The sequence below is a fragment of the Gorilla gorilla genome, chromosome 11 (assembly GCF_029281585.2).
Source record: "Gorilla gorilla gorilla isolate KB3781 chromosome 11, NHGRI_mGorGor1-v2.1_pri, whole genome shotgun sequence".
NCBI lineage: Eukaryota > Metazoa > Chordata > Mammalia > Primates > Hominidae > Gorilla > Gorilla gorilla.
Window position 1 is genome coordinate 140,266,147 of NC_073235.2, and position 27,887 is coordinate 140,294,033.

General features: G+C 52.7%; 1 protein-coding gene across 4 annotated transcripts; it reads right to left on the reverse strand.

Annotated features, from left to right (window-relative positions):
• Positions 1-89: 89 nt before the first annotated feature.
• Positions 90-27,687, reverse strand: RAB17 (RAB17, member RAS oncogene family). 4 transcript variants are annotated; one of them, XM_055380645.2, is made up of 7 exons: positions 24,782-27,687; positions 16,323-17,766; positions 11,862-12,021; positions 3,798-3,949; positions 3,051-3,176; positions 1,158-1,247; positions 90-895 (listed from the first exon to the last, which is right to left on the reverse strand). In XM_055380645.2, exons 3-7 carry the CDS (start codon positions 12,016-12,018, stop codon positions 827-829), a joined length of 594 nt encoding a protein of 197 aa, XP_055236620.1. In that variant the 5' UTR covers positions 12,019-12,021; positions 16,323-17,766; positions 24,782-27,687; the 3' UTR covers positions 90-826. The 4 variants fall into 4 exon arrangements, with proteins under 4 accessions (XP_055236620.1, XP_055236621.1, XP_055236619.1 ...); XM_055380646.2 differs by having other exon boundaries at positions 1,154-1,247; positions 11,928-12,021; positions 24,782-27,685; XM_055380644.2 differs by having other exon boundaries at positions 1,154-1,247; positions 24,782-27,685.
• Positions 27,688-27,887: the final 200 nt, after the last annotated feature.

Here is a 27,887-nt window from a genome sequence, read left to right on the forward strand (position 1 = left end):
AGGAGCCCTCCCAGAATCTATACAGAAATACCTACAACCATCCACCAGGCGCAGTGCCCTGCCTTGTCCTCAAAAACTTCCAAAAGCCAGATTGTCAAAAGCAATTTAATTTTTGGAGAAAAAACTGCATACACAGTACAACTTATATCTCAGGCGAAATGTCTCAGAATCTTCCTGCTCATTGGACAGAAACTCAGCTTCACCACATTGCCAGCCGGGAGACCATGGAAGGGAACTGGCGCCACTGCCCCCAGCTGCCCTTCCCAGGGGCAACTTCACCAAGATGCGGAAATCCTGGGCCCACCCCACAGTCAGTCATCGCTCCATTTCTTCCTGGCACCACCACCTCCATCTGGGCCTGCTCCCCAACCCCCCAGAAGCAGGTGGGCCCAGGCTCCGGGCCAATGCTCCCACCAAGATCAGACGTAAGGCATCTTCCCACCGTCGCTGTGCTCCGGGGACTTTTCCAATCCTTCCTTCCTCTCTGTCCAGAGGCTTCCAGGCTGAGGGGGCCACCGTCCAGGTGGAACAGGCACAGGCATCGGGGAATCAGATGGTATCAGTGGGGATAGGGCACAGCACTTTCCTGGGAGCCATGCGACGCCAGATCTTCCTCTGGCAGTTCCCACTGGCTGTGGGAAGTGGTTTTTATAAAGGGGGCCAACTTCCAGGAACATCTAGGGCTCGGGAGCAACCCAGCATTGACAGTGAATCAGAATCCACCTAGAGCTGGCCATGGCCCAGGCAGGGGGCATCTTCCCCACAGCCCCCAGGAGTGGCTGCACCTAGTGGGCACAGCATTTGGCCTGCCTCATGGGCCCCTCGTTCAGAGCCACAGCTGCATCCCCCCGTGGAGCCTGGCCCTCCTCGTCGCCTCTCTGCAGTAGCTCTTGGGCTGTGAACAGCAAGAGGAGGGGGCTGGCTAGGGAGGGAAGTCGCCCAGCCCAGCACAGCCCTGCAGACCAGCCACCCCAGGACCCGCCCCTCCTATGTTTACCCTGAACCATAGAACAAGGGCCTCCTGCCCCTCCTGGTCACCATCCAGTCCCTAAAGACATTCTATGGGATACCACATCACCAGCAACAGGGACCCAGGGAAGTTGGTCAGGGACAAGCACCTCCCCCTTGTCTGGCCCACGGGGACGTCACTCACCCACCATATTGAACACCTCCGACACCTGGTGGTTCAGTTTGGCCGAAGTTTCCATGAACAGCAACTTCTGGCTGTCGGCAAACTCCTTCCCTTCCTGAAGGAAACAGCCACAAAATCCAGTGTTGTTTATAAGAGAGTTTCCTAAGGACACCTGGTTCACTTCCAACAGTAAGACCCAAGAAAGCCACAGCCGTGGAGCCCGCACTCCTCCACGTTTCGTGTCCAAGTTGTGTTTCTTGGCACTCCTGAGCAGCCAGGACCAGAGAGGGGCGGGGTGTGCTCCCTGGAAGAGGCTCTTCCTCTAGCTGGCGGGGGGGTGGCCTTCCTCCTCCTGCAGGGCCTGGAAAGCCAAGTCCCCACCCCCAGGTTCCCCTCCCATCATGCCTGTTGGCACCTGTGGGCTTTGATGCTGGGCAAAGAACCAACTGAGAACTCAGGAAACATAAGAGGCAGAGGGAGGCCCCTGGACGGCACCCACCTGGGCCCTTCTTCTGGGGAACCCTCATTTTCCAACACAGCTCTCCTCTGGGGAGAAATGGATGTCCCAGAGCAAAGGCAAACTGGAAAACAGCAGGCTTGCAATGGGTGACCAGGAGAGAGCATTCATGGGAAGGCCACAGCCTTGCCCAGGAGTCGGGGGTGGCCGACGAATGGGCGCCTTCCTGTGCAGGCCCCTCCCCTGGCCTCCGGGACTCTCCCAGGAAGAGGAGCCTGTGGTGGATCCCAGAGGGCACAGCTCAGGCTCCTGACTGTCCAGCCAGACATGGAGCTGGCAGCAGGTGTGGCCGGCCATGCCCCCAGCTCTCGCACCATCCACCATCGTGAGTGCACTCCTCCTGTCCTGGCCCGGAGATCCCTTGGCCGACCCTGCGTTTGTCCCCACCGAGCTCCCCAGCCAGCTCCCCAGACAGATGCTCCAAACCCACCCTGGCCGCCCACTGCCCCTCCAGGCCTTGAGTAACCTCATGCCCATGTTTTTGTGCCTGCCCAAGCACACAGCCCATGTAGTCATTCTCAGAGGGCACAGCTCTGCTGCCAGGACCCTCTCTCCCCCACCCCAACTTGCAACGAGGGCTCAGACTGACGCTGTCTCCCTTTGCTCCCCTTGCTCTCCCCCGAGATTCTCCAAAATCTTCACCCCACTTCTCCATCTCTCCACAGCCTCCATTGAAGCTGGGGCCTTTTCTCTTTGGGAGGCGCGCCCGTCGGTCTAAGCCCTGCATTGGGTCTTCCCCTGCGCCAGCCTCTAGTGTGTGTGGGGTCTCCCCATCAGCCACTTGTCTGCAGCTGTTTACATGGTCTTCATCCTAAATGTGGTGGGGGAGGTGGGATGCCGTGGAAGAGAAACAACAGCGACACCTGGGTGACCGCTGCCTCTGCCTGTAAGGAGGACTGACAAAACTCGAGTGAGGGAGGCTACATTTGCACAGAAGCCCCTTCTGGGAACAGAGTAGGGAAGGGAGCCCTGCTGAGGAACTAGATCACTTTTCTCGCTCAAGCCGAGCCCACCCTGCAGCCGCTGCCCTGCCCTTCCCTCTGCCGGCCACCCTGTTCCTGCTCCTCTGCCACTGGGCTTGAACTGCCATTGCGCTGGGCCTGAGTTTTTCAGGAAAGACCGGAAATCTTTGACTAAAAGAGAAACTCAGGTGGAAAGCTCTGTGTGTGTGTGCGTGTGTGTGTGTTCACTTGTAAATGTGTGTGGGTGCAAGTGAGAGTGAATGTGGGGGGTGTGCATGTGTGCAAATGCATGTGGGCGTGTAGAGGTGTGTGTGCACATGTGTAAGTGTGTGCGGGTGTGGGTGTGCGTGTATGAAAGTGTGAGTGCCAAGGTCTTGACACAGGCGGGCAGGGCTCTCTCCTGCTGTGGAAGAGCAGAGCAGGGTCTCCTGGGCGGTACCTGGAAGGTCACCTCCCGCTCCTGGCTGAGATCCGTCTTGTTGCCCACCAGCATCACCAGGACTTCTCCCGGGTGCAGCTCCTCCTCCAGGTCCTTTAGCCACTGCTGAGCCTTGAGGAAGGAATCCTAGAAAAGAAGAAAAAAAGTAACATCAGACAAAACTTATAGGCGGTCATTAGCTATTCCGGGAGGGGGAAGCCAGTGTTGCTGGTCACGTTGTATAAAATGTCACAGAACCCAACTGGCCATGGACGCACCTGCAGGGCTGCTCCGTTCCTCTGAGGAGGGCACGTTCCTGTCCTGGGTGACCTGTGCGGCCAGGCAGTAAACTGCTAGGACACACATCAGATCCTTCACCCTGACCAGGCCCAGGAGACTGCCGGCCACGGGGTATTTCAGGTCAGGCCTTGAGCTCCTGAATCTCCCATGCCTAGCTGTCCTCAAAGGACCACTTTGTGCAAGAGAGTCTGGGGGACTGGCCACCACCCCAAACCCTGACCCTAATGCAGCACCAGGAACTACTGAGTGGCAGACGGCAACGGCATGTTCTTTGTGGGCCACGGAGGAGCAGAACCCCACTGTGGAGGAGGATGGGGGGTTGTCAGGAGGCCATCCTGGAGGAGGTGACTGTTGCTCACTAATGGAGTCTCTGTTCCTTGTGATTACGCCATGGCATCATTGCACTGGAGAAACCAGAAGGCAGGTGCTTGGGAAGGAGGGTGGGACGTGCCTCAAGGCGGGCCCTACCTTCCTGGTGATGTCGTACACCAGAAGCACAGCGTTGGCGCCCCTGAAGTAGAGGTGGCAGACGCTGTGGTACTTCTCCTGGCCAGCTGTGTCCCAGATCTCAAGCTTCAGAGAGGCGGCGCCCACATCCACCACCTTTGTGAAGAACGCACCTGAAACAGGGAGGCCCAGAAGGCTTACTCAGAGGACGAGGTTGCCACGTGCGGCTCAGGTGGGACCACGGCAAGCCGCAGGCACAGCAATGGGCTCAGAGGGACAGCTGGCCATGCATCTCCCACACCCGCATGGCCAGGAGGTTGAGCAAACAGTTCTTCTGGGAGATGGAGCCTTCCACATCCAGCAAAGTGTTGGGAGTGATTGCTATGCGGCCTTTGGAGAGGCTTTGGATGGGAAGATAAATCTCTCCAGGACCTAATACAAAAGCTCTGGGCTACATATGCCGTGAAAGGGATCTCCACTTACTGGGAGTCTGATGCATCCCTGCCGGCTTCCAGCGATGCAGCTGGGCTCTGGGAACCCCTAGAGCCCTGGGCACCCCCGGCCTACCGGCCCCTCGCCTGCCAGACCCATCTTGCACAGATTGCAGTCATGATTGCATAGGCTCCTCCAAGGCCTTCCTCGCCTCCTGCTAACATCCCCACTTTCCCAATGCTGCTCCCCACCAACACCCTTCTCTACTGTCCCCTCTGCATGGTGTCCTTCCTCTTCTTCACCTAGAAAACTCTTAGGCATCCTCTGAGATCTTCCAGCGGCAACCCCGGAAGGGCTGCTGGGCCCCCTGCCTCCACAGAAGCCTCCCTGCACCCCATACACACCCAGAGGCAAGGCCTCCTGCGTTCTCCACCTGTCTCCCCCAGGAAGGCAGGGGCTTTGTCTTACTCAGCCATGTACCTGCTTAACACACACACACACACACACACACACACACACACACACACACACACACACACACACTACTCCCAAGCACTTTAACATATTGGGCAATGCACTGTTCATTTAAAGATTTTCTACCCTTTGCTTTCCAAAGTTATATGATTTTAAAACGATTATTTTATAGATCTCCAAAATGTTTTGCCCCATTGTGTGTGGCTTGTCAGGAATGTGTTATACACAGAACTGGAGAGGACGGGGCGGGGGAAGGCAAGGTGTCTGGGGCATGGAGGAGCCACCAGCACCGACAGGCTCCTGTCAAAGCTGCTACCCTGCCTAGACCCTGGGTTGGGTTTGGAGTCTGTTGGGGAGATTCTGGCAAATGGAGCCACATGTTTAAAATAAAAACTTACACTCCAAGGACAGTGCATGAGTGTCCTGCGGCTGCCAAAACAAAGTCCCATGAGCCGAGTGGCTCAAATTAGCAAATTTCTTCCTGCAGTTCTGGAGGCCAGAGGTCCAAAACTGATGCGTTGGCTGGGTTGGTTCCTTCCGGAGACTGAAGGAGAATCCGTTCCAGGCCTCCTCCAGCTTCAGGGGCTGCCGGCAACCCTGGTGTTCCTGGTGGCTGCATCACCCCCATCTCTGGCTCTGTCTTCACGTGGCTGCCCCTCTGTGGCTGTGTCCTCTCCCCTTCTTATAAGGACGTCAGTCACTGGACTTAAGGGCCATCCTAAGTTCCATCTTGTTGGCCTTAATTAATTACATCTGCAAAGACCCTCTCTCCAAATAAGGTCGCGCTCACAGGTTCCGGGGGTTAGGACTTAATCGCCTCTTTACGGGTGGGAGAAACTCAATTGCACCCACTAGACAGAGAACAGGAGGCTGGACAGAGAACAGAACAGGAGGCTGGACAGAGAACAGGAGGCTGGACAGAGCTTTCCAGCATGGTGCAGCAAGACCATGCTTCTCTATCATGAGACAACCTCTTCCTAAACGGAAACCACTGCCTGGGCTCTTCTGCCCGCACGTCCTGCAGTTCCCTGCAGGTCCAGGAACTTGAAGTCAGACCAACTCCCCAGGTCAAACAAAGCTGCAGTCTCCATCCAGACAGTAGGACCAGTGATTTCCAGCTTAGATGGGGCAACTGTCGGGACTGAACCGGCTATAAACCTCTGAACACACCAGATGCTCCACTGGATTGACAATGGTGCCAGAATGAAGACCGTGCCCAGAATATAAATGTACACCCATCAGCTGATCTGATGGCAGCTTGCTTAAACTTTCTAAGTCTCAGCTTCCTCATCCATAGCAGGAGCTAACGGTGCCCTTCACCCAGGGTGGCTGTTAAATCGCCTGAGCAAGGAGAGAAAGGGCATATGAATTTTGCTTCTTCTTTCTGTCCTCTTTGCTCTTTGTGGACTTGTTGTCTTAAAACGTGGGCCTTTTATCCACATCTTTCTGTTTCCCATCACTTCAAATCACATTTCTCAGTTTGAATTTGGTTTTATCTTAAAAGCTGGCGCAGGGTGAAACGTGAGCATAAAATTCAGGTTTGCTTCCTCCGTTTACCAATCTTAGCCTCTCATATTTTCCTTTTTCATGTTGAAAATGATGGCTGGAGCCTGGGCACAGTGGCTCATGCCTGTAATCCCAGCACTTTGGGAGGCCGAGGTGGGTGGATCACTTGAGGTCGAGTTCAAGACCAGCCTGACCAACATGGTGAAACCCTGTCTCTACTAAAAATACAAAAATCAGCCAGGTGTGCTGGCATGCCCCTGTAGTCCCAGCTACTCGGGAGGCCGAGGCAGGAGAATCACTTGAACCCAGGAGGTGGAGGTTGCAGCAAGCCAAGATTGTGCCACTGCACTCCAGCCTGGGCAGCAGGAGACAGAGTGAGACTCTGCCTCAAAAAAAGAAGAGGAGGGGGTGGGGGGGAGGGGAGTGAAAATGATGGCTGGTGGTTGAATTTACACTAATGTAAAATTCCAGCAAATTTCCAAGGAGGGCATGGGTTTTAGTCCAAGCAATGATAATGCATAATAATAGTCAATGTTTGGCTATTTACAGAACATAGACCCTTCCCTTCCCTGCAGAGATGTAAGGCCCTCAGGTGGGCCCCTGGACAGGTATTTGAGGCAACCTAGTCTCGTGCACTCCGTGGCTCTGACCCGGAAGACAGCATGCATTTATTATCATAACCTTTTTCAGAAACCCACTAACCACATTTCTATATCTCCATAGCTAAAGCCAAAATGTAATTAAAAAATAAAGTTTTGGCTGGGTACAGTGGCTCATGCCTGTAACCCCAGCATTTTGGGAGGCCAAGGAGGGAAGATCAATCTAGCTCAGGAGCTTAAGATCAGTGAAACCTTGTCTCTACAAAAAACACAAAAATTAGCTGGGTGTGGTGGTGCACACCTGTGGTCCCAGCTACTGAAGAGGTGGAGGTGGAGGATTGCTTGAGCCCAGGAGGTTGAGGCTACAGTGAGCTGTGATCATACCACTGCACTCCAGCCTGGGCAACAGAATGAGACGCCATCTTAAAAAAAAAAAAAAAAAAAAAAAAAAAAAAAAAAAAAAAAGTTCCTCTACTAAATTTTATTTTTTTAATTTAATTTTATTTTTTTAGCAGAGATGCGGTTTCACCATGTTGCCCAGGCTGGTATCCAACTCCTGAGCTTGGGCAATCTGCCCGCCTCGGCCTCCCAAAGTGCTGAGATTATAGGCATAGCCACTGCGCCCAGCCTCTCTACTAAATGTTAATATCATTTAAGTGGTTTTGCTTTTTTTACCTTTTAATTTAAATAAACAGCCAATTCTGCTCATTGAAGCCCTCTCTGTAGCACTTGGCTATTTTGTAAAAATAGTGAGCTGATGACAAATTGAAAGGAACACGAAATGGAAACTTATTTTCTGGGGGCTCTAGGACGTCAGCCACGTTCTCAGTTTAGAAGGGAAGTCAGCTGGTGCCAAGTTGAATGTGCTCAGTACCTGTTTGTCACCGTCCCCTTCCTGCAAAAAGCCCAACAAGTCTGGGGTTAGTCGTGGCTTCAGCTGGCAAATGTGCACACAAGCACTAGATGTCACCATCCTTCCAAAAGATGTCATGCAGAAAGTCAGCAGCGCACAGAATCTCCCCTGCTGTGGCCTGTTAGGATAGTGGGGGCAGTCCATGGGGAGCTCCAGCCCCCATCCCTGACACAGCAGGGGCTCCTGAAGCTGCCACCTCCGCAGCAGGCCCTGGCGGGGGTGGGCGGGAGGCTGTGCTCACTTGGACTCCCGTCCCTCGGACTCCCGTCCGTTCTGCCTCTGCGCCTGCCTGCTCTTCTGGCTCCAGCCAGCACGTTGGCTTTCCAGCTTCAGGGCTCGAGTCCATGTCCCTTTCTGGCTCTGCTTCCTGCTTCCTCTGGATGGACGGTGTCTTGCCAGGAGCTGAGCCCACCACCTGTGTCATGTCCTGCTGTGGGCCCCACCCCACACACCTGTCGACTGAACCAGACCCTCGGGAGGGCCCCAGGGACCTGAGTCAATCCTCCCGAAGGCTGACCCCTCGGACAGGGCCGGCCTTGGTGACCTTAAGCCACCCAGGGTAACAGCAACCTTTCACGGAGAGGCCACTCCAGGAAGGTGTTTACACTCCCATTTCACAGGGAAAAAATCCAGACGGAGGGAAGGAGTGGCATGCCTGTGGCCATCCATCCTGTCCCTCCCTCGGGGTTCCTGCAACCAAGCACTGGGCGTGCTGCCTCCTGCATTTCCAGGCCGCCTGTGAGGACAGCACTCCCATTCTCCTCTGAGGCTGTGCTCCTGGCCTACCCTCTCCCCTGGACAGGAGCCCAGTGTTCTTGATAAAAGCTGAAGCCACACGTGACAAAAGCAGCAGGAGTGTCTGCTCTCAAAGGGTTTTTGTGCAACACAGATCACTCTTCCCCCAAAGCACGGAAGTTAAAGGAGTGAGCACATCCCATCTCCTCATCCTAAAAGTGGCAATATCCACATTTATAATATGTGATCATGTAATGATTATAATGAGGATTAATAATTAACATACACTTTGGGAGGCCAAGGCTGGTGGATTGCTTGAGGTCAGGAGTTCAAAACCAGCCTGGCCAACATGGTGAAACTCCGTCTCTACTAAAAATACAAAAATCAGCATGGTGGTACACACCTGTAATCCCAGCCACTCGGGAGGCTGAGGCAGGAGAATCGCTTGAACCCAGGAGGCAGAGGATGCAATGAGCCAAGGTTGCACCACTGCACTCCAGCCTGGGCAACAGAGCGAGACTCCGTCTCAAAAAAAATAATAATAAAATAATTAACATAGGCCGGGTGCAGTGGTGCACACCATGGCAAAACCCTATCTCTACAAAAAATATAAAAATTAGCCGGCTATGGTGGTGCGCACCTGTGATAGCAGCTACTCTGGAGGCTAAGGTGGGAGGACGGCTTGAGCCCAGGAGGCAGAGGTTCCAGTGAGACACTGCACTCCAGCCTGGGTGACAGAGCAAGACTCTGTCTCAAAAAAATTAACATAATGATAATAATAAATTGCATGACATCTACCCATAGTTACAGTAATATCTACTTCTAAAAGCTGTAATATTATCCCAAGGTGTGACGCAGACACTTGGATGGAAGCAGAGGAGACCATGGTTCCCACAGGCGACTCAGCCAACAGCAAAGGAAGGAGCTTCCACATTTCTACCCCCGCAACCCGGCACAGCTGCCCACACACAGAGGTGCTCAATACAAAAGTGCGGACCCCAGGGTTGGAGGCTGATGGGATGAAGGCAGCTCGTGAGCCACAGGCTAACCTAATCTGGCTGTTCTCCTCCTCTCCCCGTTGTGCCACAGGCCACAGCCCACAGCCTCCCACCCCGGCCCCATCACAGAGACCCAGAGTGGGAACAAAGACTCCACCCACCAGTTCTGGGTGAAAGGCAGGGCCCAGCCTGCAGAACGGTCCTTCTCCTCAGAGAGAGGAGATAAACCCAGGCCTGGAAGAGAGGGGCTTGGAGGAAGGGAGGCCCTGGCTTTCATCTGAAAGCTGCCGGCAGGGGGATGGCCCCTGAGGGGCCAGACAGAGGACCAGGAGTAGAGTGAAATATACAGGCCTGCCCCTCAAGCAAAGACCCCCAACCTGGCCTAGGACTCCCCAGCAAGCCCAGCTTTGTTCACCCCACTGACCCTGGTAGGCCCCCTGAAGAGAGGACAGGCAATTGGTACAGGCAGGGCAGGTGTGAGGGGGATGCTCGGACCCTGGCTTGCAAGAATGAAAGGAACTAGGGCCTCGCGCCTCATTGTCGGGGCCTCCATCCCCCTCACCTGTAAAATACAGAATGCCCAGCACCACCCTGAAGCTTCACAGACCCCACACATCACCCCCCCACCCCCACCCAAGAAAGGTGGGTGCTCTGTGGGTACAGCTCTCTGTGGGCTGAGCACGTCCAAGCACGTCTCAATGAATCCAAAGCACCCTCCTACGCTCCAACCGGGCATCTCGGAGTCTCTCAGCCCTGCTTGCGCTCACCCAGTGAGTGCCTTTGGGAGCTGGCTCCTGCAGGCTCTGCTAGGGTGGCGTCATGGAGTCCTTCTGTAAAAGGCCCTGTAGCAGATACTTTAGGTTTTACTGGCCATGGGGTCACTGCTGCAACCACTCAACCCTGCTGCCGTTTTAGAGTGTATAGAGGAGGAGGAACAGCAAGAATATCATTTACAGAGGGTAAGTACCTTATCACGTAGAGTTGTGTCTCCACAGAACCTTACTCACAAAACAACAAGAACAGCCAGAGAGCCACAGTGTGCAGACCTCCGTGTCAGAGTGAGATCCATCCCCAGTCCAGCTCACCTGGCCTGACACCTGCTGCCTCTCTCTGCATCTTGAATACCAGCCACCCAGGTACAAAGCTCTCAACATCCAGGCCTGGTGAGGCCCCCATCTGTGCGCTCTGTTCTCAACTGAGGCCACCCTCAGGCCAGCCTTGGCATTTTGATGTATTTTTAAAGGAAGCCAAGTCCAATATCAGGACTTGGGGGGTGAGGGGTAGAGATCTCCTTGTTAATGGAGAAGAGGATTGTACTGCACACCCCAGGGTAACCTTGACTCTCTCCCCAGCGTCCTCCTCTGCAGACAGCCTCTCACCATCACCCTGGCCCTTCTCACCACTAGCTCTGGGAGTCGGGCCAGGCAGACCCCTGCCAATTCCCCTGTATCCCCTGGGGATCCTTCAGGAACCACCCCCCTGAGAAAATGGAAGGGCTCCCTAAATAGCTAACGTCATGTGCCACATCTTGCAATTGTGTTTCTGTGTTTGGTGCATCTGTTTAGCTGGTTATAGAATCCATCCCACCTAACGCAGGCCTGCAAAAGGGTTCATGCTCAACAGATGCCTGTTAGATGAGTAAATGAATGAGTGAATTTGGAGATGTGCAGCTTATCCATGTCAGAGTCCGAATTTGAAACCGAGGCTCTGATTCTGCATGTGTTCCCCCAGGGGGAATGGGCATAAAGAACACGCTGGTTTTCCCCATTTCAGGTGAAAACTGGGTTTCACTGCCTAGGCAGACTGTGCCCACAGCAGGATGGGAAGGAGGCCAGCAGCCTGCAGATGCCCCATACAGTCACTCCTGAGCTTCATGACAGGTTAGCCTTTTTAAGAAACACAGAGAGGTCTCCCTCCCTGCCCACCCCCAAAATGATCTTCCCACCCCCAATCCAGGCCAAGCTGGTAAACCAAGTCCAGGCAGGAAGGAAGATGCTATTGGGGTAAATAAAGCAAGGGAGCAGTGTTAGCAGGAGGGCGGCCTGGGTGGTGGGAGAGGACAGCTGGTTTAGGCCGCTGAGTGGCCAGGGCCCAGGAGGCTTCTTCCGGGCTCTCCCTTCCACCAGCATAATCCCTCGCACCCAGCCCGATCCTTTGGGGCCAGAGGTCCTACCCCAGAATCTCTACCCCCTGCAGACTCCAGCTGAGCTGAAACCTGACTCAGAGCCAAGGGCACTTCCTGTCTTTGTAGATTCTGTGGCTGCCCTCTTGGACCTCACCCCCTCCCCTCACGCACTGGACACAGGCAGCTCAAGGTCCCAGAATGGGGATTCCTAGGTGGGCCTCGTCCCCATCTGCCCCAGGTGTGGGTCAGCAGCCCAGACTTCTGCACTAAAGACCAACAAAGGGGTGCTCTGCCCTCACTTACAGCCCACCGTAGGCAGGATACTCTTGAAGTCGTTCTTCACGTACCGAAGAGCCAAGCTGGACTTACCCACGGAGCCACTTCCCAGGAGAACCAGCTTGAATGCACGGGGCTGGCTGGGGGCAGCCCTGGGCTGGGGGGTCCTGTGTGCCTGTGCCATGCCCTGCAAAGAATCACAACCGTCTGAAGCAAGTGGAACATCGGAGCCACATCATCTCAGCAAGCTCAACCCCGGGGCTGCTTCTCGGTCAGGAGCAGATGGCCCAAAACAGAGCTCCCAACTCAGAGGCCACCTGGGTCCACACTCCTGCTCCCCTCTGCACCCCATGCCCCATCTCCCCATCTGCAATTTTTAGGTCCATTTTTAGGTCTGTGGTAAGGAACAAAAGGAGCTTTGCTTGGAAAGCTCTGGGCACGGGTCATTGCAGACCCTGAAAAGCAATGATTACATGTGACGGTCTCAGGGCTTGTTGTCCTCCTTTCATTACTTTCAATTTTTACAAATCTATTACTTATCCCCAAAGTATCTAATGCAAGGAGAGGTAAAAAGCATCTGAGCATTTCTTGGGTGGTTGTTCATGGATTAAAGTTGGTGTTTCAGAAAAAATCTACCTAAAAAAAGTTGGTGTCTCGATCTCAAAACATCGTAGACACATTCCCATTGTGTCTAAAGCCTCAGAACCCACAGTAATATGCCCCAGAGAAAACCAACTTCGTGATCAAAATAAACGTGGGCGACCCCTGCGTATTTTTCACCATAGAAACTTTCATGTACACACCACAATAGAGAGAACGGTCTGATGGGCCCATAGACCTACCTCCCGCTTCCCCAGTAATCAGCTCAGCCATTTGTATCACTCACACTCCCAAACCTCCCCCCGCAGGGTACTGTGTAAAGCAGATCCCAGGCATTCTATCATCTGCAAATCTCAGTAGAGATACAGGTATTTTTTTTCTTTGCAGTTCATGTGTTGAAGAAATCAGGTTGTCTTGTAGATTTCCAGTACGGATGTTGCTGATTACACCCCTGTGTTATTGAATAGAGTCCTATGAACTCTGTATTTTTGATACCAAGGTGGTTCAGGACATAAACCTGATTAGATACAGGCTCTTTTTTGGCAAGATTGCCATGAGAGTGTGCGTGCACTTCCCACAGAAGGCAAATAATGTCCAGTTGTCTTTCTGTGATGTTGGCAGTCACTGAAGACTATTACTTCGACCCACTATTTCACTAAGGGGTTGCAAAATGGTGACATTCTAACAATGTTCTAATGTTATCACTTTGTGTTTATTATCTAGGAAGAGAAGCTCCCCACAATAAATATGAAACCCATCGGGGCAGCTGGTCCTGGGATCAGAGTCTCATCTCCCTTCCTCACCACAGTGGGCAAGAGGGAGGCTCCCTAAAGGGGGAAGGGGAGGAATTTTGAAAAGGAAAGAAGAAAAGCAGGAGTGGTTGGAAGCAGCCCACACGCCCTCACTGCCGCCAGTAAGGAGCCACAGCCACAGACTGGTCTGGTCTGCCCTGCAGGGATAAGAGGGGAGGGAATCAAGTTTGGAATCAATCTCAAAACAATAGGACTGAGTCCTAGATACCAAGAAGATCGTTCTAGAGAGAAAGTGACTGAGAGTCATGGAGTCCAGAACAGGAGGGTTTAGGGCTCTCTACCCATCAGAGAAGAAGGGTTCCACATAGTAGACTCGGGTGGTTATCCCAAACATGCCTGGAACCCCATCTTTGCTGGAAATACTCAAGTTTCACCATCAAGTATGACGCTGGCTTCAGAGACGGATAAAAAACATAACATTAAGTTTTCCATCTGTGTTTCTTAAAAAAAAAAAAAAAAGAAAGAAAGAAAAAGAAAAGCTCTCCAGGTGATCTCAGTATGCAGCCAAGACTAGGAATCACTGCTAGAATTCTGTTTTCCTTGGAGCTGGGAACAGTGTCTAGCACATAGTAAGTACTAATTCCTAAGAAATGAATGAATGAGGCCAAGCATGAAGAGCACATAACACAGCACCTGTGCTTTGAAATATCCACCTGGATTGAGGATGATTTCTTGGGGCCAGCTATGGTCTGCATGGATCCTCCAAAAAGCAGATTTGGAAACTTAGTCCCCAGTGCAACCATGCTAGGAGGTGGGGCCTAATGGAAGGTGGTTGGGTCATGAGGACTCTGCCCTCGTTAATCCACGCCCAGCACAGATTAACACTGCTGCAGTCTTGCACGTCCACGAGCCTGCGTGTTCTCTTGCCCTTTCACCTTCCACTGTGGGATGACACAGCAAGAAGGCCCTCAAAAGATGTAGATCCCTTGGCCTTGGACTTCCCAGCCTCCAGAACCATAAGAAACAAATCTTTGTTCTTTATACATTTCTGTCCCAGGAATTCTGTTAAAGCAGCACAAACAGACTAAGACAGCATCTGAGGCAAAGTGAGAGTGCCTGGGGTGGGAACTTAGTCCAGCAGATGATCCGCTCAAGTCAGCTGGGGACAGGCTCTCAGAGGTCAAGGCACGGCCCAGACTTTCCACCCTTTGGTGGAAGGGGAAAGGGGAGCGGGGGCGGGGTGAGGGAAAAAAGACTACTCAATGGCTACAGTGTACACTGCTCTGGTATGGGGTGCAACAAAATCTCAGAAATCACTAAAGAACATATCCCTGTAACCAAATACCACCTGTTCCCCTAAAATCTATTGAAAAAAATAATTAAAAATAAACAGAGATACCCCTTCAAGTTCTCTTTGCTATTTATTCGCATAGGTTAATAAAACCTTTCCTAAGTCAAAAAATCTGTGGCCCGAAACATGTCTGAATTAACTGAAACAGGTGGACTCTGAAGGAATGCACCGTGACTACTGGGATGCCGGCGTCTCATTCCTTTGACAATGATATGTCTCTTTGTTTAATGAAGTTATTTTATTTTTGGGCTGGGCGCAGTGGCTCATGCCTGTAAAGGCACTTTGAGAAGACGAGGCAGGTGGATCACTTGAGGTCAGGAGTTGGAGACCAGCCTGTCCAACACGGTGAAACCCCATCTCTACTAAAAATACAAAAATTAGCTGGGTGTGGTGGCACACGCTTGTAATCCCAGCTACTCGGGAGGCTGAGGCAGGAAAATCGCTTGAACCCAGGAGGCAGAGGTTTCAGTGAGCCAAAATCCCACCATTGCACTCCAGCCTGGGTGACAGAGCGAGACTCTGTCTCCACAAAAAAAAAAAAAAAAAAAAAAAAAAAGTTATTTTACTATAAACATACAAGTGTCAATATAAAAGAAGAAGCTACCCATAACTCCACCCCCGTAATACAACCACAAATGGTATTTTTGCCTACTTCTAGTTTTTTTCTATGACTCCTAAAAACAAACCAAAACCCATAGTTTTAACATAAAATTATTATCCGATGTGTAAGAAATACTTAATACCAAAGGCAGTCTCACACATTGCTTCAGAATCATGTTTAATGGACATATAACATTTCTACAACTATCTCAACTTGCTGAACCATTTTCCTAATACTGGATTTTTACTTAGTTTTAATTTTTTCTCTGTAATAAGACTGCAGTAAACATTTTCTTATATAACTTTTTGTGTGATTGAGTGTTGTAAGCTTTCAATAATGAGAGGTTGGAGCCTTCTGTCCAAAGAGAAAATTAAAAGTGTGGCACCTGACCCCCACCTCCAGAATTTAGTCAAGATGGGGTTATTAGTAGTCAAAGATGTTATTAGGTTATTGAAGACAAAGATGTTTTCAGGAACACCATATTCAAGATTGGCGCTTCTCTAGTAATCTTAACTTGGGGCTTTTTAATCTCTTGCACCTCCCCTCCACTAAAGGAAAAAAAACAGAGAGCAAATCCCACATTAGTCTTTTTTGTGGGGAAGGGGCCATTCCAGGGAAGGGACTGGTTGATGAGTCTATCGCCAACTGTGATCCTGTGTCACCCTTGCCTGGGCCTGTGAAGAATATTGAGATTACGAGAGGTACACCGGTACATTGCATTCAGAATGCAGCCATCTGATACAGAAAACACAATGTAGATTGTAAAAAGGAGTTTACAAGAAAACCTGACAAGCTTCCTAGATATCACTGGGTATTAAATTGGGAATTTTGATGTCATTTGAAATGGATTTCTTTAAGAGTTCTTCTCATTACCAGAAGTTTTTTGGTTTTTTTTTCAAGACCTTAAAACCGGAACTTTCCCGAAGAAAAATGCAAATAAGAATCTCCTTCTGGGAATCCGACTTAGTGAGCCATCAGAAATCTGAACTAGGAAGTCTCTGCCCCAGCTTTGTCCTTTGATTATACACACACGGGCACATGCACAGACACAAACAAATACAGACATGGGTACAAACACGTGAGCACACACACAGACACACAGAGACACACACACAGAGAAGCAGAGACACACACACAGAGGCAGACACTCCACAAAGGGCACAGAGGTTTAAACAATGACTCACCTGTTCCCCAGGCCCGGTCACTTGCAGGGAGCTGAAGAGCCTGTCATCACCAGTCCACAGCGTTGCTACCTGTCTCCGCTTTCTCCTCTCTCTGGTCCAGGGGAAGGTTTGCTTCCCTCCACCAGCAGGACAGGACAGGAGGAGCCTCTACTCCAATGGAAAACAGCCGCAGAGCAGAGGTCAAGAGCAGCAGCCTTGGACCAGGGCAATGCCCACTGGACCCCAGCGCCAAGGTCAGGCCTCTTCTCCTCCCAGAAGGTTTCAGGGCAAAGTCCACGGTGGTCATGTGGTCACCTGGGGCAGGGCAGGAGGCTGGACCTCAAAGCAGGTGACCCGGGAGCACCTGTGCGCTGCCGGAAGTCAAGTCACATTCCAGTCCTGCGTTTGCTGGCACCCAACTGGAGCCCGTTTTTCAGCTTTATTCCGGGGTTTCACTTCCAGGGTCTCACTTTGGCACGGAATGTTTTTCTTGGCTCCTTCCTTGGAGCTGTATTGAATCTTTGTTGCACTTGAAAAACCAACAGCCCAGAAGAGAAAAGAATATTTCGGTCAGATGAATTAATTCCTCCCACTGTCAGCTGGAAGCCAACTCTGGCTGAGTCCTGCACTGGCCAGAGGCAACTGAGTGTGAGCCAGTCCAGGGTCAGATCCTGGGCTGATGCCACCTGAGGGCGGGGTGGGGGGCGTGGCCTCCGTGGACATGGGAGACTCCAGGTGCAGGAGAGAGGGAGGTGGACTTCCTCTTGGTCTTCCCAAATTCTTCAGGAGACTCTAGTCATGAAATTCCTGGCTTGGTGGTAACAGAAGAGTCTCCTCCAGGTAAGATTTCCAGAGCCTCTGGGTATGGCTGGGGTAGCAGGGTTGGGCCTGAGGCTGAGGAGATGGAAATCTGTTGCCGTGAACATCACTCCACACAGCCAGTATACGGGAAGCCAGCTCACTTTATGTCCTCCAAACTCACCCTAACTTCTCGTTTGGGTCTCATCCCGCGGGGCTGCTGGGAAATAAGCTCCGCCATCACAGTGGTTCCTCCGCCCTGTGGGAGTGGGGGGCTCTTATGCTGGAGGGAGACACTGGCCTGGACTTCTGCTGAGGCTCTGCCCCTCATCCCTGCAGGATGGACTAGCCAGTCCTAACACAGGGCCAGCGTTGCTCTACCACGTCCAAGCCTCCTCTGAGATTCTTCCTCCATGCAACCACTTCCCCTGGGGCGTGGCCACCTCCCTGGAAGCCGCAAGCATGCTCGGCTTGGCCCCTGCACTCTGGAGGCTTGAGAATCTCTCTATTTTTTAATGACGTCCTTATCCTCTGCCCCCAGGCTGGTAACCAAAGGTCTGGGGGTGGTGACGTGCTGGGAATGGTGTAACTCGAGAGATGGAGGCTGAATGTGGAAATACATGAATGTGCTTCTCTTCTCCCCAATTCCCTTGAAGAATCCACCTTCCTGCAGGGTTGGGGGAGCGCAGAATGGGAGGAAGATACAAATACCAATTTTACAGCAAGAATGCAAAAAGAGGCCAGGGCGGTGGCTCGAGCCTGGAATCCCAGCGCTTTGGAAGGCGAGCTGGGCAGATCACTTGAGGTCAGGAGTTCGAGACCAGCCTGACCAACACAGAGAAACCTCATCTCTATTAAAAATACAAAAAAAAATTAGCCAGGCATGGTGGCATGCACCTATAATCCTAGCTGAGGCAGGAGAATTGCTTGAACCTGGGAGGCAGAGGTTGCAGTGAGCTGAGATCATGCCACTGCATGCCAGCCTGAGCAACAGAGTGAAACTATCTCAAAAAGTAAAAATAAAAAAAAAATTAAAAAGACAAAATGGTTAAGAACCAGCTTTTTACACCCAAAATGGGAGGTTTGTACCTACAGTCAGACAACAGGTTTGAAAGTCAGGCCTTGTGTGGAGAAGGGAGTTTTGGAATCAGCTAAGCTCAACTGTGATTATGTCACAGCCCATCGCTCATGTTAGAGAGGGTCCCGACTCCCTAGAAGGCGAAAACCCCTCAAAGACCCCAGGCCAGTCCCCAAACAGCACAGAGCTGTGCCACGTGGCACCCCAGCCACCCTTTGAGCAATGCACATGAGTAAGATCTCAGAAGTGACTGGTGAGGGTGCAGAGAGGCCCTGAGGGCCAGGCACGGGACAGCGGAAGGAGACACCAAGACAGGCAGGCTCAGGAGCTGGTGCAGGCAGGGCCAAGGTGCCTCAGAGGCCGGCGGTCCAGGCAGACATTTTCAGCAGAGACCACGGGGAAGCGAGGACCTCTCACAGATCCAAGGACACACATCTCCTCCCCACACTGCCACGAAGTCACCGGCCATACTCCCAACCCAGGCACCAGTGTCCATGTGAGAGAGGGGCAAGGTGGCGGCGTCCGGGAGAAGCAGTGTTTTACCTGGTGATCCTTTACGTTACTGTAGGACAGCAGATCTACAGGGTTGGACGGACTGAAATTTAAAATCCCCCCTCTCCTCTGTTTCCCACTAGATCAAGCCCCTGGAGAAGATCTCCTTCATTAACATGAGGTAAAACACATGAAGAAAGTCTGTGACTTGTGGCAGGGGACAGGGCACGGAGCTTCTGCAGCTCAGAGGAGAGAGCCCTGTGTTCACGGTGGCTCTCACCATGGCCTGGAGTAAAACCAGCACCGCCCCTCTAGCATCCCTGGGTGGACAGGGTCGATGCCTGTGTAGGTATCTTTGGATGGGTAACACTTACCCACTGACTCGGCGGCTTACAGTAACACGCCGTTATGGCCTCACAGCTCCTGCGGCCCGGAGTCGGGGCTCAGCCTCGCTGCTCAGGGGCCCACAGGCTGCAGTCAAGACACTGGCCAGGCTGGGGTCTTATTCTGAGTTCAGGGTCCTCTTCTGAGCCCACATGTTTGTTGGCAGAATTCAGTTCCCTCAGTAGGCTGAGGTCCCCATTCCTGCTGGCGTCAGTGGGCAGCTGCTCTCAGCTCTTCAAGGCCCCTTCACACAGGGCAGCTTGCTTTCTCAAGGCCAGCGAGAGATGCTCTCTGACTTCTAGATCCTCTTTTAAAGGGCTCACCTGATTGGGGCAGACACCCCCAGCACAATCTCCCTTTTGCTCAACTCACAGTCAATGGACAAGGGACCCTAATTACATCTGCAAAATCCCTTCACCTTTACCATGTAATATAACCTGATCTCAGGAGTGACACCATCACAGTCACAGCCCTGCACACACTCAAGGGGACAGACATGTCCACCAGGGGCTTGGAATCTTGGGGCCCATCCTAGAGTCCGTTGTCCACAGTGCCTGAGCCAAAGCTCACACAAGGGAGGCCCTCCCAGCCCAGGTGACTTCGCAGCCCACTGGCACGCTGCAGGCGGGTGGCAGGGGAGCCAGTGCCAAAGCCCGCCTCCTGCTTGGCCAGTGTGGCAGGGCCTGGTGCTCATGCTGATCTCAAGCAACCTGACACCCTCCTCATGAAGGCCCAAGGGTACAGTGAAAGGCCAGAACTCAGATACTCAAGAGGGTCTGGAGGCTCACAGCTTCCCCTCCTGCACAGAGGTCATCTGGGAGCAACCTGCCAGATCCTCCCTCGGGAACCAGTCACCTCCTCCCAACACCAATTTACTCGCCTCCAAAGTAAGGGGGCTGGGCCAGATGGTTCTAAACCTCCCTCCGCTTCCAGCCTCTGTGATGGGTCACTCTATGCACTAAGGGCCATCCAGTGTGAGCAGGAAGCCTGTGGTGCGCTCGTGTAAATCAGAAGGTGCATTCCCATGGGGACATGGGATGCCAAGCTCAGACACAAACCTCTCGTGGAAGGCGGGTCAGGACTCACCGCCCAGACAGTATCCATAATGCTACATAGATGTGGTATCGTGCACAATCATCATTGCTTGTAGTGGAAATGAGGCAAAACGGAACATAAGCAATTTACTTACAGGACCAGAATTAATATTATTTTAACACATACCAATTTTTAAGTTTTTCTCTGGCCATTTTATCAACTTTTCTGTGTTACCATTGACAGGGAGAATATTCACAATGCCACTTACACAGGCCACGTAGGCAGGCATGCACACGTTCTCCTTCCAAAACATGTAAAATTATATCATTGTGGAGCTGGAAGGGCCCCCTGGGGAGGATGTGGCCTGAGTGCCCGCCCAGGGGCTGAAAAATCTCTGCAACTCTCCTGCCACCTGATGTCTCAGGTTCTGCTCAAATATTGACAGTGATGGGATTTTCTCTGAGAGTTTATCCCATGTGGGTTTCTTTCTAGCCAAGTCAGTCGTTTGTAACTTTCCACTCTTTACTGCCCTGGAGTTGCGTGGAAAGCCAGGCCTACTGCTGCATAAACATTTCAGAGATGTCGAAGCAGCTCTCAGGGCTTGCAGCAGGCATTGCTAACGGCCTGCCCCAGATCCGTTGCCCCCTTGTTCCTTATGAGGAGATCCCCACTGTGGTTCAGGTTGTTAGTGCGTTTCCGTATCTTCTTTCTTGCAGACGTGACCAGGTGACCCCCCTCTGGCCAGGGAACAATGGGCCAAGTCCTCAAGGGATTTGTGGGGAAGCGCGCCCCCTCCTCCTTGGGGTTTTCTTGCGGAGCTGCTGTGAAGACTCAGCTCAGCTGTGATAATTATCTGAGGTCAGCTCCTCCAGAATGCCCTTATCTCCTAAGGCCTTTCAGATAAGCAGGAATTGTAGTATCTTCCTTGCCTCCAAACCTTTATCCTTGCTTATCTCAGTGGAAAATTCCAGCAGGGATTTCTGAACACCAAGTTAAATTCCTCCACTCAACAATCAGTTTGGCACGTGGCTGCCCGCCAGGCTGGGCAGAACAGAGGGGAGCCAAGGGAATAAACCCAAGTCCTGCCCCCAGGTGCCCAGAGCCTGGCGGGGATGGGACAGTTGCCTGCAGAGCAAGAGGCTGCCACCCAGTTTCACACAGGCCAGAGAGGCTGACCTCCCTGCCCAGAGGCAGGGGAAGAATCCAGAGGACCTCTCCCGGAGGAGGCACGAGAAGCCCACGTGGCAGCCAAGAGGAGGGAGAGCATCCTGGGCCCCGGAAGCACAATGCCAGGGGCAGACATGCACTGGGAGGCACGGGGCCGGGGACACCTTCAGTGAGCACAGGGTCTGGGTAGGCTTCGGGAGGGGTGAGGGCGGAGAGGCAGCCAAGCCGGGTTGTGGGAGGCCCTGCCTAATTCTGTAAAGACTAGGATTAGAAACATGACAAAAATGGGCTAGGCACGGTGGCTCACACCTGTAATCCACTTTGGGAGGCTGAGGCTGGTGGATCATCTGAGGCTGGGAGTTCAAGACCAACCTGGCCAACATGGTGAAACCCCGTCTCTACTAAAAATACAAAAATTAGCCGGGCATGGTGGCGCACACCTATTAATCCCAGGTACTAAGGAGGTTGAGGTAGGAGAATTGCTTCAACCCAGGAGGCAGAGGTTGCAGTGAGCCCAGACCATGCCACTGCACTCCAGCCTGGGCAACAGAACAAGTCTCTGTCTGAAAAATAAAATAAAATAACAAAAATGAAGGGCCGGGTGCAGTGGCTCACACCTGTAATCTCAGCACTTTGGGAGGCCGAGGTGGGAGGATCACGTACACTCAGGAGTTTGAGACCAGCCAGGGCAACATAGTGAGACTCTCATCTCTACAAAAAAGTTAAAAAATTAGCTGGGCATGGTGGTGCATGCCTGTGGTCCCAGCTACTAGGGAGGCTGAGGCGGGAGGTTTGCTTGAGCCTGGGAGGTTGAGACTGCAGTGGGCCATGATCATACCACTGCACTCCAGCCTGGGCAACAGAGCGAGACCTTGTCTCACAAAAAAAAAAAAAAAAAAAAAAAAAAAAAAAAAAAAATTTACACTGCTTTTACTGAGCACCTACTATGTGCCAGGCACTATGCTAAGTCCTTGGCTTAAAATATCTGATTCAGTCCTCACAGCAATCCTTCGGAGGAGCCCCACCCTGTGACCACACCCTAGAGGGCCCCACCCTGGCCTTCCTCTGGCTTCCAGGTGAGTGGTCCTCCAGGCCAAGGGACAAAACTTCTAGATCACACTGCCAGATTCGTGAAGCGCAGAATTCCCCACCCAAGCCCACTTCTGAGGCCTGCAGGGGCCTCTGTTCCGGGTCCACTCCCCAAGAGCAAACCACAGCAGGCCCCACGGCAAAGGCACAGCTGTCAATAGGAAGCATGGCTGGAGGCTGGATGTGTGGGCCAGGGACCCACGTGCTTATCCTGAGCTCCTCCCAGTGTGAGACAGGCCCAGGGAAGGAGGCTGGCTGGGGCTGGGACACCCCATTCTGGCCAAGGAGCCCCAGGGTTCTAAGTGCAACCCTAGGCTTCCAGGCTGTCAGGAACATGTTTCTAGCAAAGTAGCGCGTGGGGCATTGTGTTCGACAAGGCATTTGCTTGGCTTTTTTCATGAATTTATTTATTCGCATGGTGCACGGAGTACCATTTGTACTCCTGTCCCAAGCCCTGCAAATGTGAGAGGGGGGATCCCTTATTTTTATCCTATTTTATGAGTGAGGAGTCTGAAGCCCAGACCCACTCCAGGCCACAGAGAGGACAAGGGTAGGAACCCTGTGGTCCATAGGAGTGAACGGGAGGAACTGATCAGACCTGGATCAGCCTCTGAGGAGGTGCACAGCTTCACGCTACTGCTGTCCCTTGGGGAGGAACCTTAGCTCTTCCTGCAGAGGCCTCGGCGCTTCTCCCAGAAAGGGGGCAGATAAGCTCGGCCATTCTTGCCCTGGGCTGCACAGCCCCTGGCCACTCGCCCCCTAGGACGGATGCTGCTCTAACATCCTCCCAACCAAAGCTGTCCTTTCTATTAGGGGGTTCCCATGGGCACGCACCTGCACTCTAGCTTCTCTTGTAATTAAATTTAAAAGCACGGCTCCCGGCCCCACACCCCCAGCACCATTTCGCCCTTTAGAGTGGCCTCCGCCCTCGGTCTACACTTCCTCTCTCCTGGGTCTCTCTTGAGTCTACTCCACCGGGGCTGTGGCCTCCTTCACTTCACCCAGAAGGCTCCTGGACAGTCACCCAGGGCCTCTGTGTTACCAAACCCTCAGTCCCCGCTGGCATAGCCTTGAGCACCACGCGGCCTGGCTGGCCACCCTCTTGAGCAGGACCCCGAGAGGCTTCCGACAGCCTGTCCTGATGGCCCAGTCCCACTGGCCCCCCTCCTCCTCCTCCCAGAACCTCTCAACACTGGGGCAAAAATTCTCAGGCCTGTGCCTCTTCCCTCCTCTTGCTCCCCGCCCCCCTTGGAGATCCACAGATGAAAAACACGGACCGACAGACGATGCTTGGACACAGGCCTCCATCCAGGCCACCCTCCGGCTCCAGAGGCCCAAATCCGCCTCCCTCCCACGAGAGGCATCTCAGATGCACAGGTCCACACTCGTGCTCCTGATGCCCAAAACCTGCCCCACTTCACGGCAACTTGATCCTTCCAGGCGCTCAGGCCAAAATCCCAGAGTCACCTGTGTCCTCTCCTCCTCACACGTCTCACGTCTAACCCACAGGAAGTTCTTTCAGCTCCACATTCACACGTCACACATCACCAGCCGCTTCTCACTGCTGCCATGTTAGTCCCCATGCCCCACCTCCACTGTTCCCACCTTGGTCCCCTCTCCCTCCTCCACTGTCCCCACCTCCGTCCCCTCTCCCCTCCCCCACCATCCCCACCTCGGTCCCCTCTCCTTCCTCCACTGTCCCCACCTCCGTCCCCTCTCCCCTCCCCCACCATCCCCACCTCGGTCCCCTCTCCTTCCTCCACTGTCCCCACCTCCGTCCCCTCTCCCCTCCCCCACCATCCCCACCTCGGTCCCCTCTCCTTCCTCCACTGTCCCCACCTCAGTCCCCTCTCCCTCCCCCATTGTCCCCTCCTTGGTCCCCTCTCCTCTATCCTGGTTCCCTCTCCCTTTCTTCATTTTCCCCATCCTGGTTCCCTCTCCTCTCCTTCATTGCCTCCATCTTAGCCCACTCCCCTGCTCTCTCTCGCCTGGGTGATGCAGAGCCTTCTGATCAGCCTCCCCGTGCCTGCCTTGTTCTTCTCAACACAGCAGCTGTGTGAGTTTGTTTACAAGCAGAGTCCGATGCAGCCGCTCCTCTGGCAATGGCACCTAGCATTTCCCATTTCACTCAGAGCAGCAGTTCGGTTTTTAGCGTAGCCTGGAAGTCCCTGTAACCCGCCCCCTTCCCTACCCTCATCACCTCTGACTTCTGACCTCATTCTTCTCCTCTCTCCCTGCTCTGTCCCCTCCAGCATCCCTGGTGACACGCAGGTCATGCTTGGGCCTGACTCTGGGCCTTTGCACCTGCTGTCGCTTCTCCCTGCGAAGGTCCCTGGGAAGTACTTTCCCCGTCTCCCACTGCAGGTCTGTCACTGTGTCCTGTGGCTGCCAGAACATATAACCACCAAGTTAGTGGCTTAAAAGAAAGCGTACTTACCTTCTAACAGTTTTGGAGAGCACAAATCCAAAATCAAGGCCTTGGGAGGGCTGGTTCTTCTGGGGGCTCTGAGGGAGGAGCCACCCCTGCCTCCCTGTGAGTTTCTGATGCCTGGGCTTACAGATGCACTCTCCAATCCCTGCCTCCGTCTTCACATGGCTTCTTCCTTGAGTCTCCTCTACTTATAGGAACACTTGCCATAGGATTTAGGACCCACCTGGTTCATCCAGGATAATCTCCTCTTGAGATCTTTAAATCAATTACATCTGCAAAGACTCTTTATTCAAATAAGGTCACATTCCCAGGTACCAGAGGTTAGAGCTTAGACGCATCTTTTTGAGAACCACCATTTGAGGGTCGCCATTCAATCCCCCTACAAAGTCCATACTGAAAATGTGACCCCCTCCTCCACACCCAGTAAGTTCTTCTCTGACTAACCTACCCAACCACAGCCTGGCTTGATTTTTCTGCATAACACTTATTGGTTTATTGCAGTTTTCCCAACTAGAATATAAATTTCCCAACTACACCTTCAACTGTTTACTGTTGTAATGCCAGGGTGTTCTGTTTACTGTTATAACCCCAAGTCCTAGGATGAATCTTAGTCCTGGTACACGGTCTTTGAGCCTAAGCGGAGGCCTTTCTGGGGTTTTAATGGAAAACCTGAGGCGCCTGCTTGGCAGGAGTTAGACTCCAAATTGTTTCCCTGCAGTGGGCAGCAGCTGAAATCTCTGCTCAGCCTTCAGCCTTACAGGCGTTGCTTCCCACTGAGCTTCTTGGAGTCTCACTTGGGTTTTGCAGGGTAGGCTAAGGATTTGAGAATTAATGTGGGCCGGGCACAGTAGCTCACTCCTGTAATCCCAGCACTTTGGGAGGACAAGGCGGGAGGATCACTGGAGTCCAGGAGTTCAAGACCAGCCTGGGCAACACAGCAAGCCCTTGTTTCTACAAAAATAATAAAATAGAATTAATGTGCAATATTTTGGGCCTGTCTCCTTCAAGCTCCCTTCTTTCTAAGACTTCACCCTCAGTTTCCAGCCACTCCAGCAGCCTGAACGCCATTCCCTGACTTCCTGGGCCTTACGTTCCAGCCTCCCTGCCCCAAGCAGCCTGGAGAGGGGCCTCGGAGGAAGGTCATCTTAGCGTGAATTTCATCCAGAGCAGTTCCTTTCTTTCAAGGGTCGAGTCCTCTCCACTCTTTGCTTCTTTGGTCAGTTTGCTTCTTTGGCCACTGTCCAGTGTCCTTCAACGGTGCTTTACATCTTATCCAGAGTTGATGATTGTTCTTTGCGGGAGATTAGTTCAGTCCATGCTCCTGCAGTTCCTACTAGAACTGGAACTCTCCCGTTTTTTTTAACATTACCTTTAGTGGTTGGCTTGTGCTTCTTTAAAAGTGAAACCACGCTGCCACTGGGCCATGTGGGGCCCTGGGATTTATCCAGGTTAAATGCCGACTTAGAAGTTGGGAGATTGCCTCCATACACAGACTCCTTCACAGCACGTTTTACACATGCACTCAGCCGCTCTGATTAGTAAATCTCCTAAAATAAGTACTGGGCTTATGTTCACTTCCGTTTTGGAAATCAGTGACTCTGCCCTCTGAGCTGCAGGCCGGTCTGTGCCTCTAGCAGGAGCTGCAGTTCTGTGCATGATCCCTCTTCTCTGAAAGGCAGGCAGCCAGAGCTCTGGAGCCCTCTGGGCGAACAGAACAGATTGCTGACTGTGGGGTAGGTCCCCTTCTGCTCTGAGCTCAGCCTCACCACCTTGGGCAGACAGTAAACACAGTCCCGTGTGGTGTCGGCCGGCTGGAGCTCATCCTACAAAAGGCGGCAGAGATGGCAGTCCTGGTGGCTCCGTTTAACCCCAGCATGAGCAGAGGTGGGAAAATCTATGGCCCACGGGCAGGCCTGGGGACTCCAAGCAGGTGGAACAATAACATGAACTTGCCAAGATTGGCCAGGGCACAGCATCTCCACTAGGTCATCTCACAGATGCCCCAAACTCAGTGTGCTCCAAACGACACCCTGGTTCTTCCCGGCCAAATGTGTTCATCCCCTAAGCTCCCTCCTTCCAGGAAAAAGAACTGTCCAGTGATTCAGGCCAGAAAACCTGGAGTCATCTTAGTCTACAATCCTTGCATCCAACCCATTATTCAGTCTTCCCAATTGTACCTCTGAAAGATTTCTCGAAACCGTCTTTTTCTCTCCATCTCCTCTACCACCAGCATTTAGAAGGGAGTCACATTGCCAATGGCCTCCCGCTGGCTTCAGTTCATGACCGGTTCCGGCCCCAGGAAAGAGCTTGGAAATAAAAGAAGGTGAAAACATGTTTTGCAGGAATTGTTCTTTGCTCTGCCTCTTCCTCCCCCAATCCAGCCGAGTTTTGTGCTTGTCTTTTATCCCTTGAAGACTATCCCCCAGCCATCCTCTCACCCTGCACAGAGGTCACCAGGTCTATGGTAAAGAGCCAGGAAAGAGGTCGGGCAGTGCTGGGTTCAAACCCAAGGTCCAGTGCTGACTGGCAGTGAGCGTGGTCATGTTAGCTCATCTCTAAACCTCAGTCTCCCCCTTTCAGAGAGGAAATAATATTCCTTGGTTTTTAAGGTTATCATGGAGGCTAGAGCCTGGCACGTGACAGGTGAGTGTGTGATAAACTGTGTTCCTTACCTTTGCAGTCACTGTCAATCGTCATCGTTTAATGAGTGAGCATTTCAGAGGCCCTTCAGTCTGCACGGGACTCCGTGGTTGCTGGAGCCCTGGACCTGGGGCTCACCTTCCCCGACTGACGGAGGCCCGACTACCGTCCTCTAATCCGGGTTGCTATTTCCTGCCCTTCTGGACTCTGGACATAACTTCCTTTGCCTAATACATAGAGCAGTCCTGTTCCTCCTAGCCTTGGCAGCTATCACTGGCCACCTATCTTAACCAGCTTGGCTTTGGCCAGCTACCCCCAGGATCCCTCCTCTGGGCGACTCCCCAAGCTGCTCAAGTCCTGCCTGGCCCAAGACTTGGTAGCCCTACACTCAGCTGACGTGCTGCCACTCTCCACTGCACCCTGACTAGCATGAAAGCCACTGCGGAACCTGCAACATTGAAGCTATCAAAGG

What these genes read in the sequence shown, in the direction of transcription:
- RAB17 (XM_055380644.2), bottom strand. Translation starts at nt 12,018, where the DNA reads ATGGCACAGGCACACAGGACCCCCCAGCCCAGGGCTGCCCCCAGCCAG. An exon ending in TGTACGACATCACCAGGAAG is followed by an intron (nt 3,177 to 3,797) that starts GTAGGGCCCGCC and finishes CTTCTTTTCTAG; the next exon opens with GATTCCTTCCTCAAGGCTCA. An exon ending in GGAGGTGTTCAATATGGTGG is followed by an intron (nt 896 to 1,153) that starts GTGAGTGACGTC and finishes TGCTGTTCACAG; the next exon opens with CCCAAGAGCTACTGCAGAGA.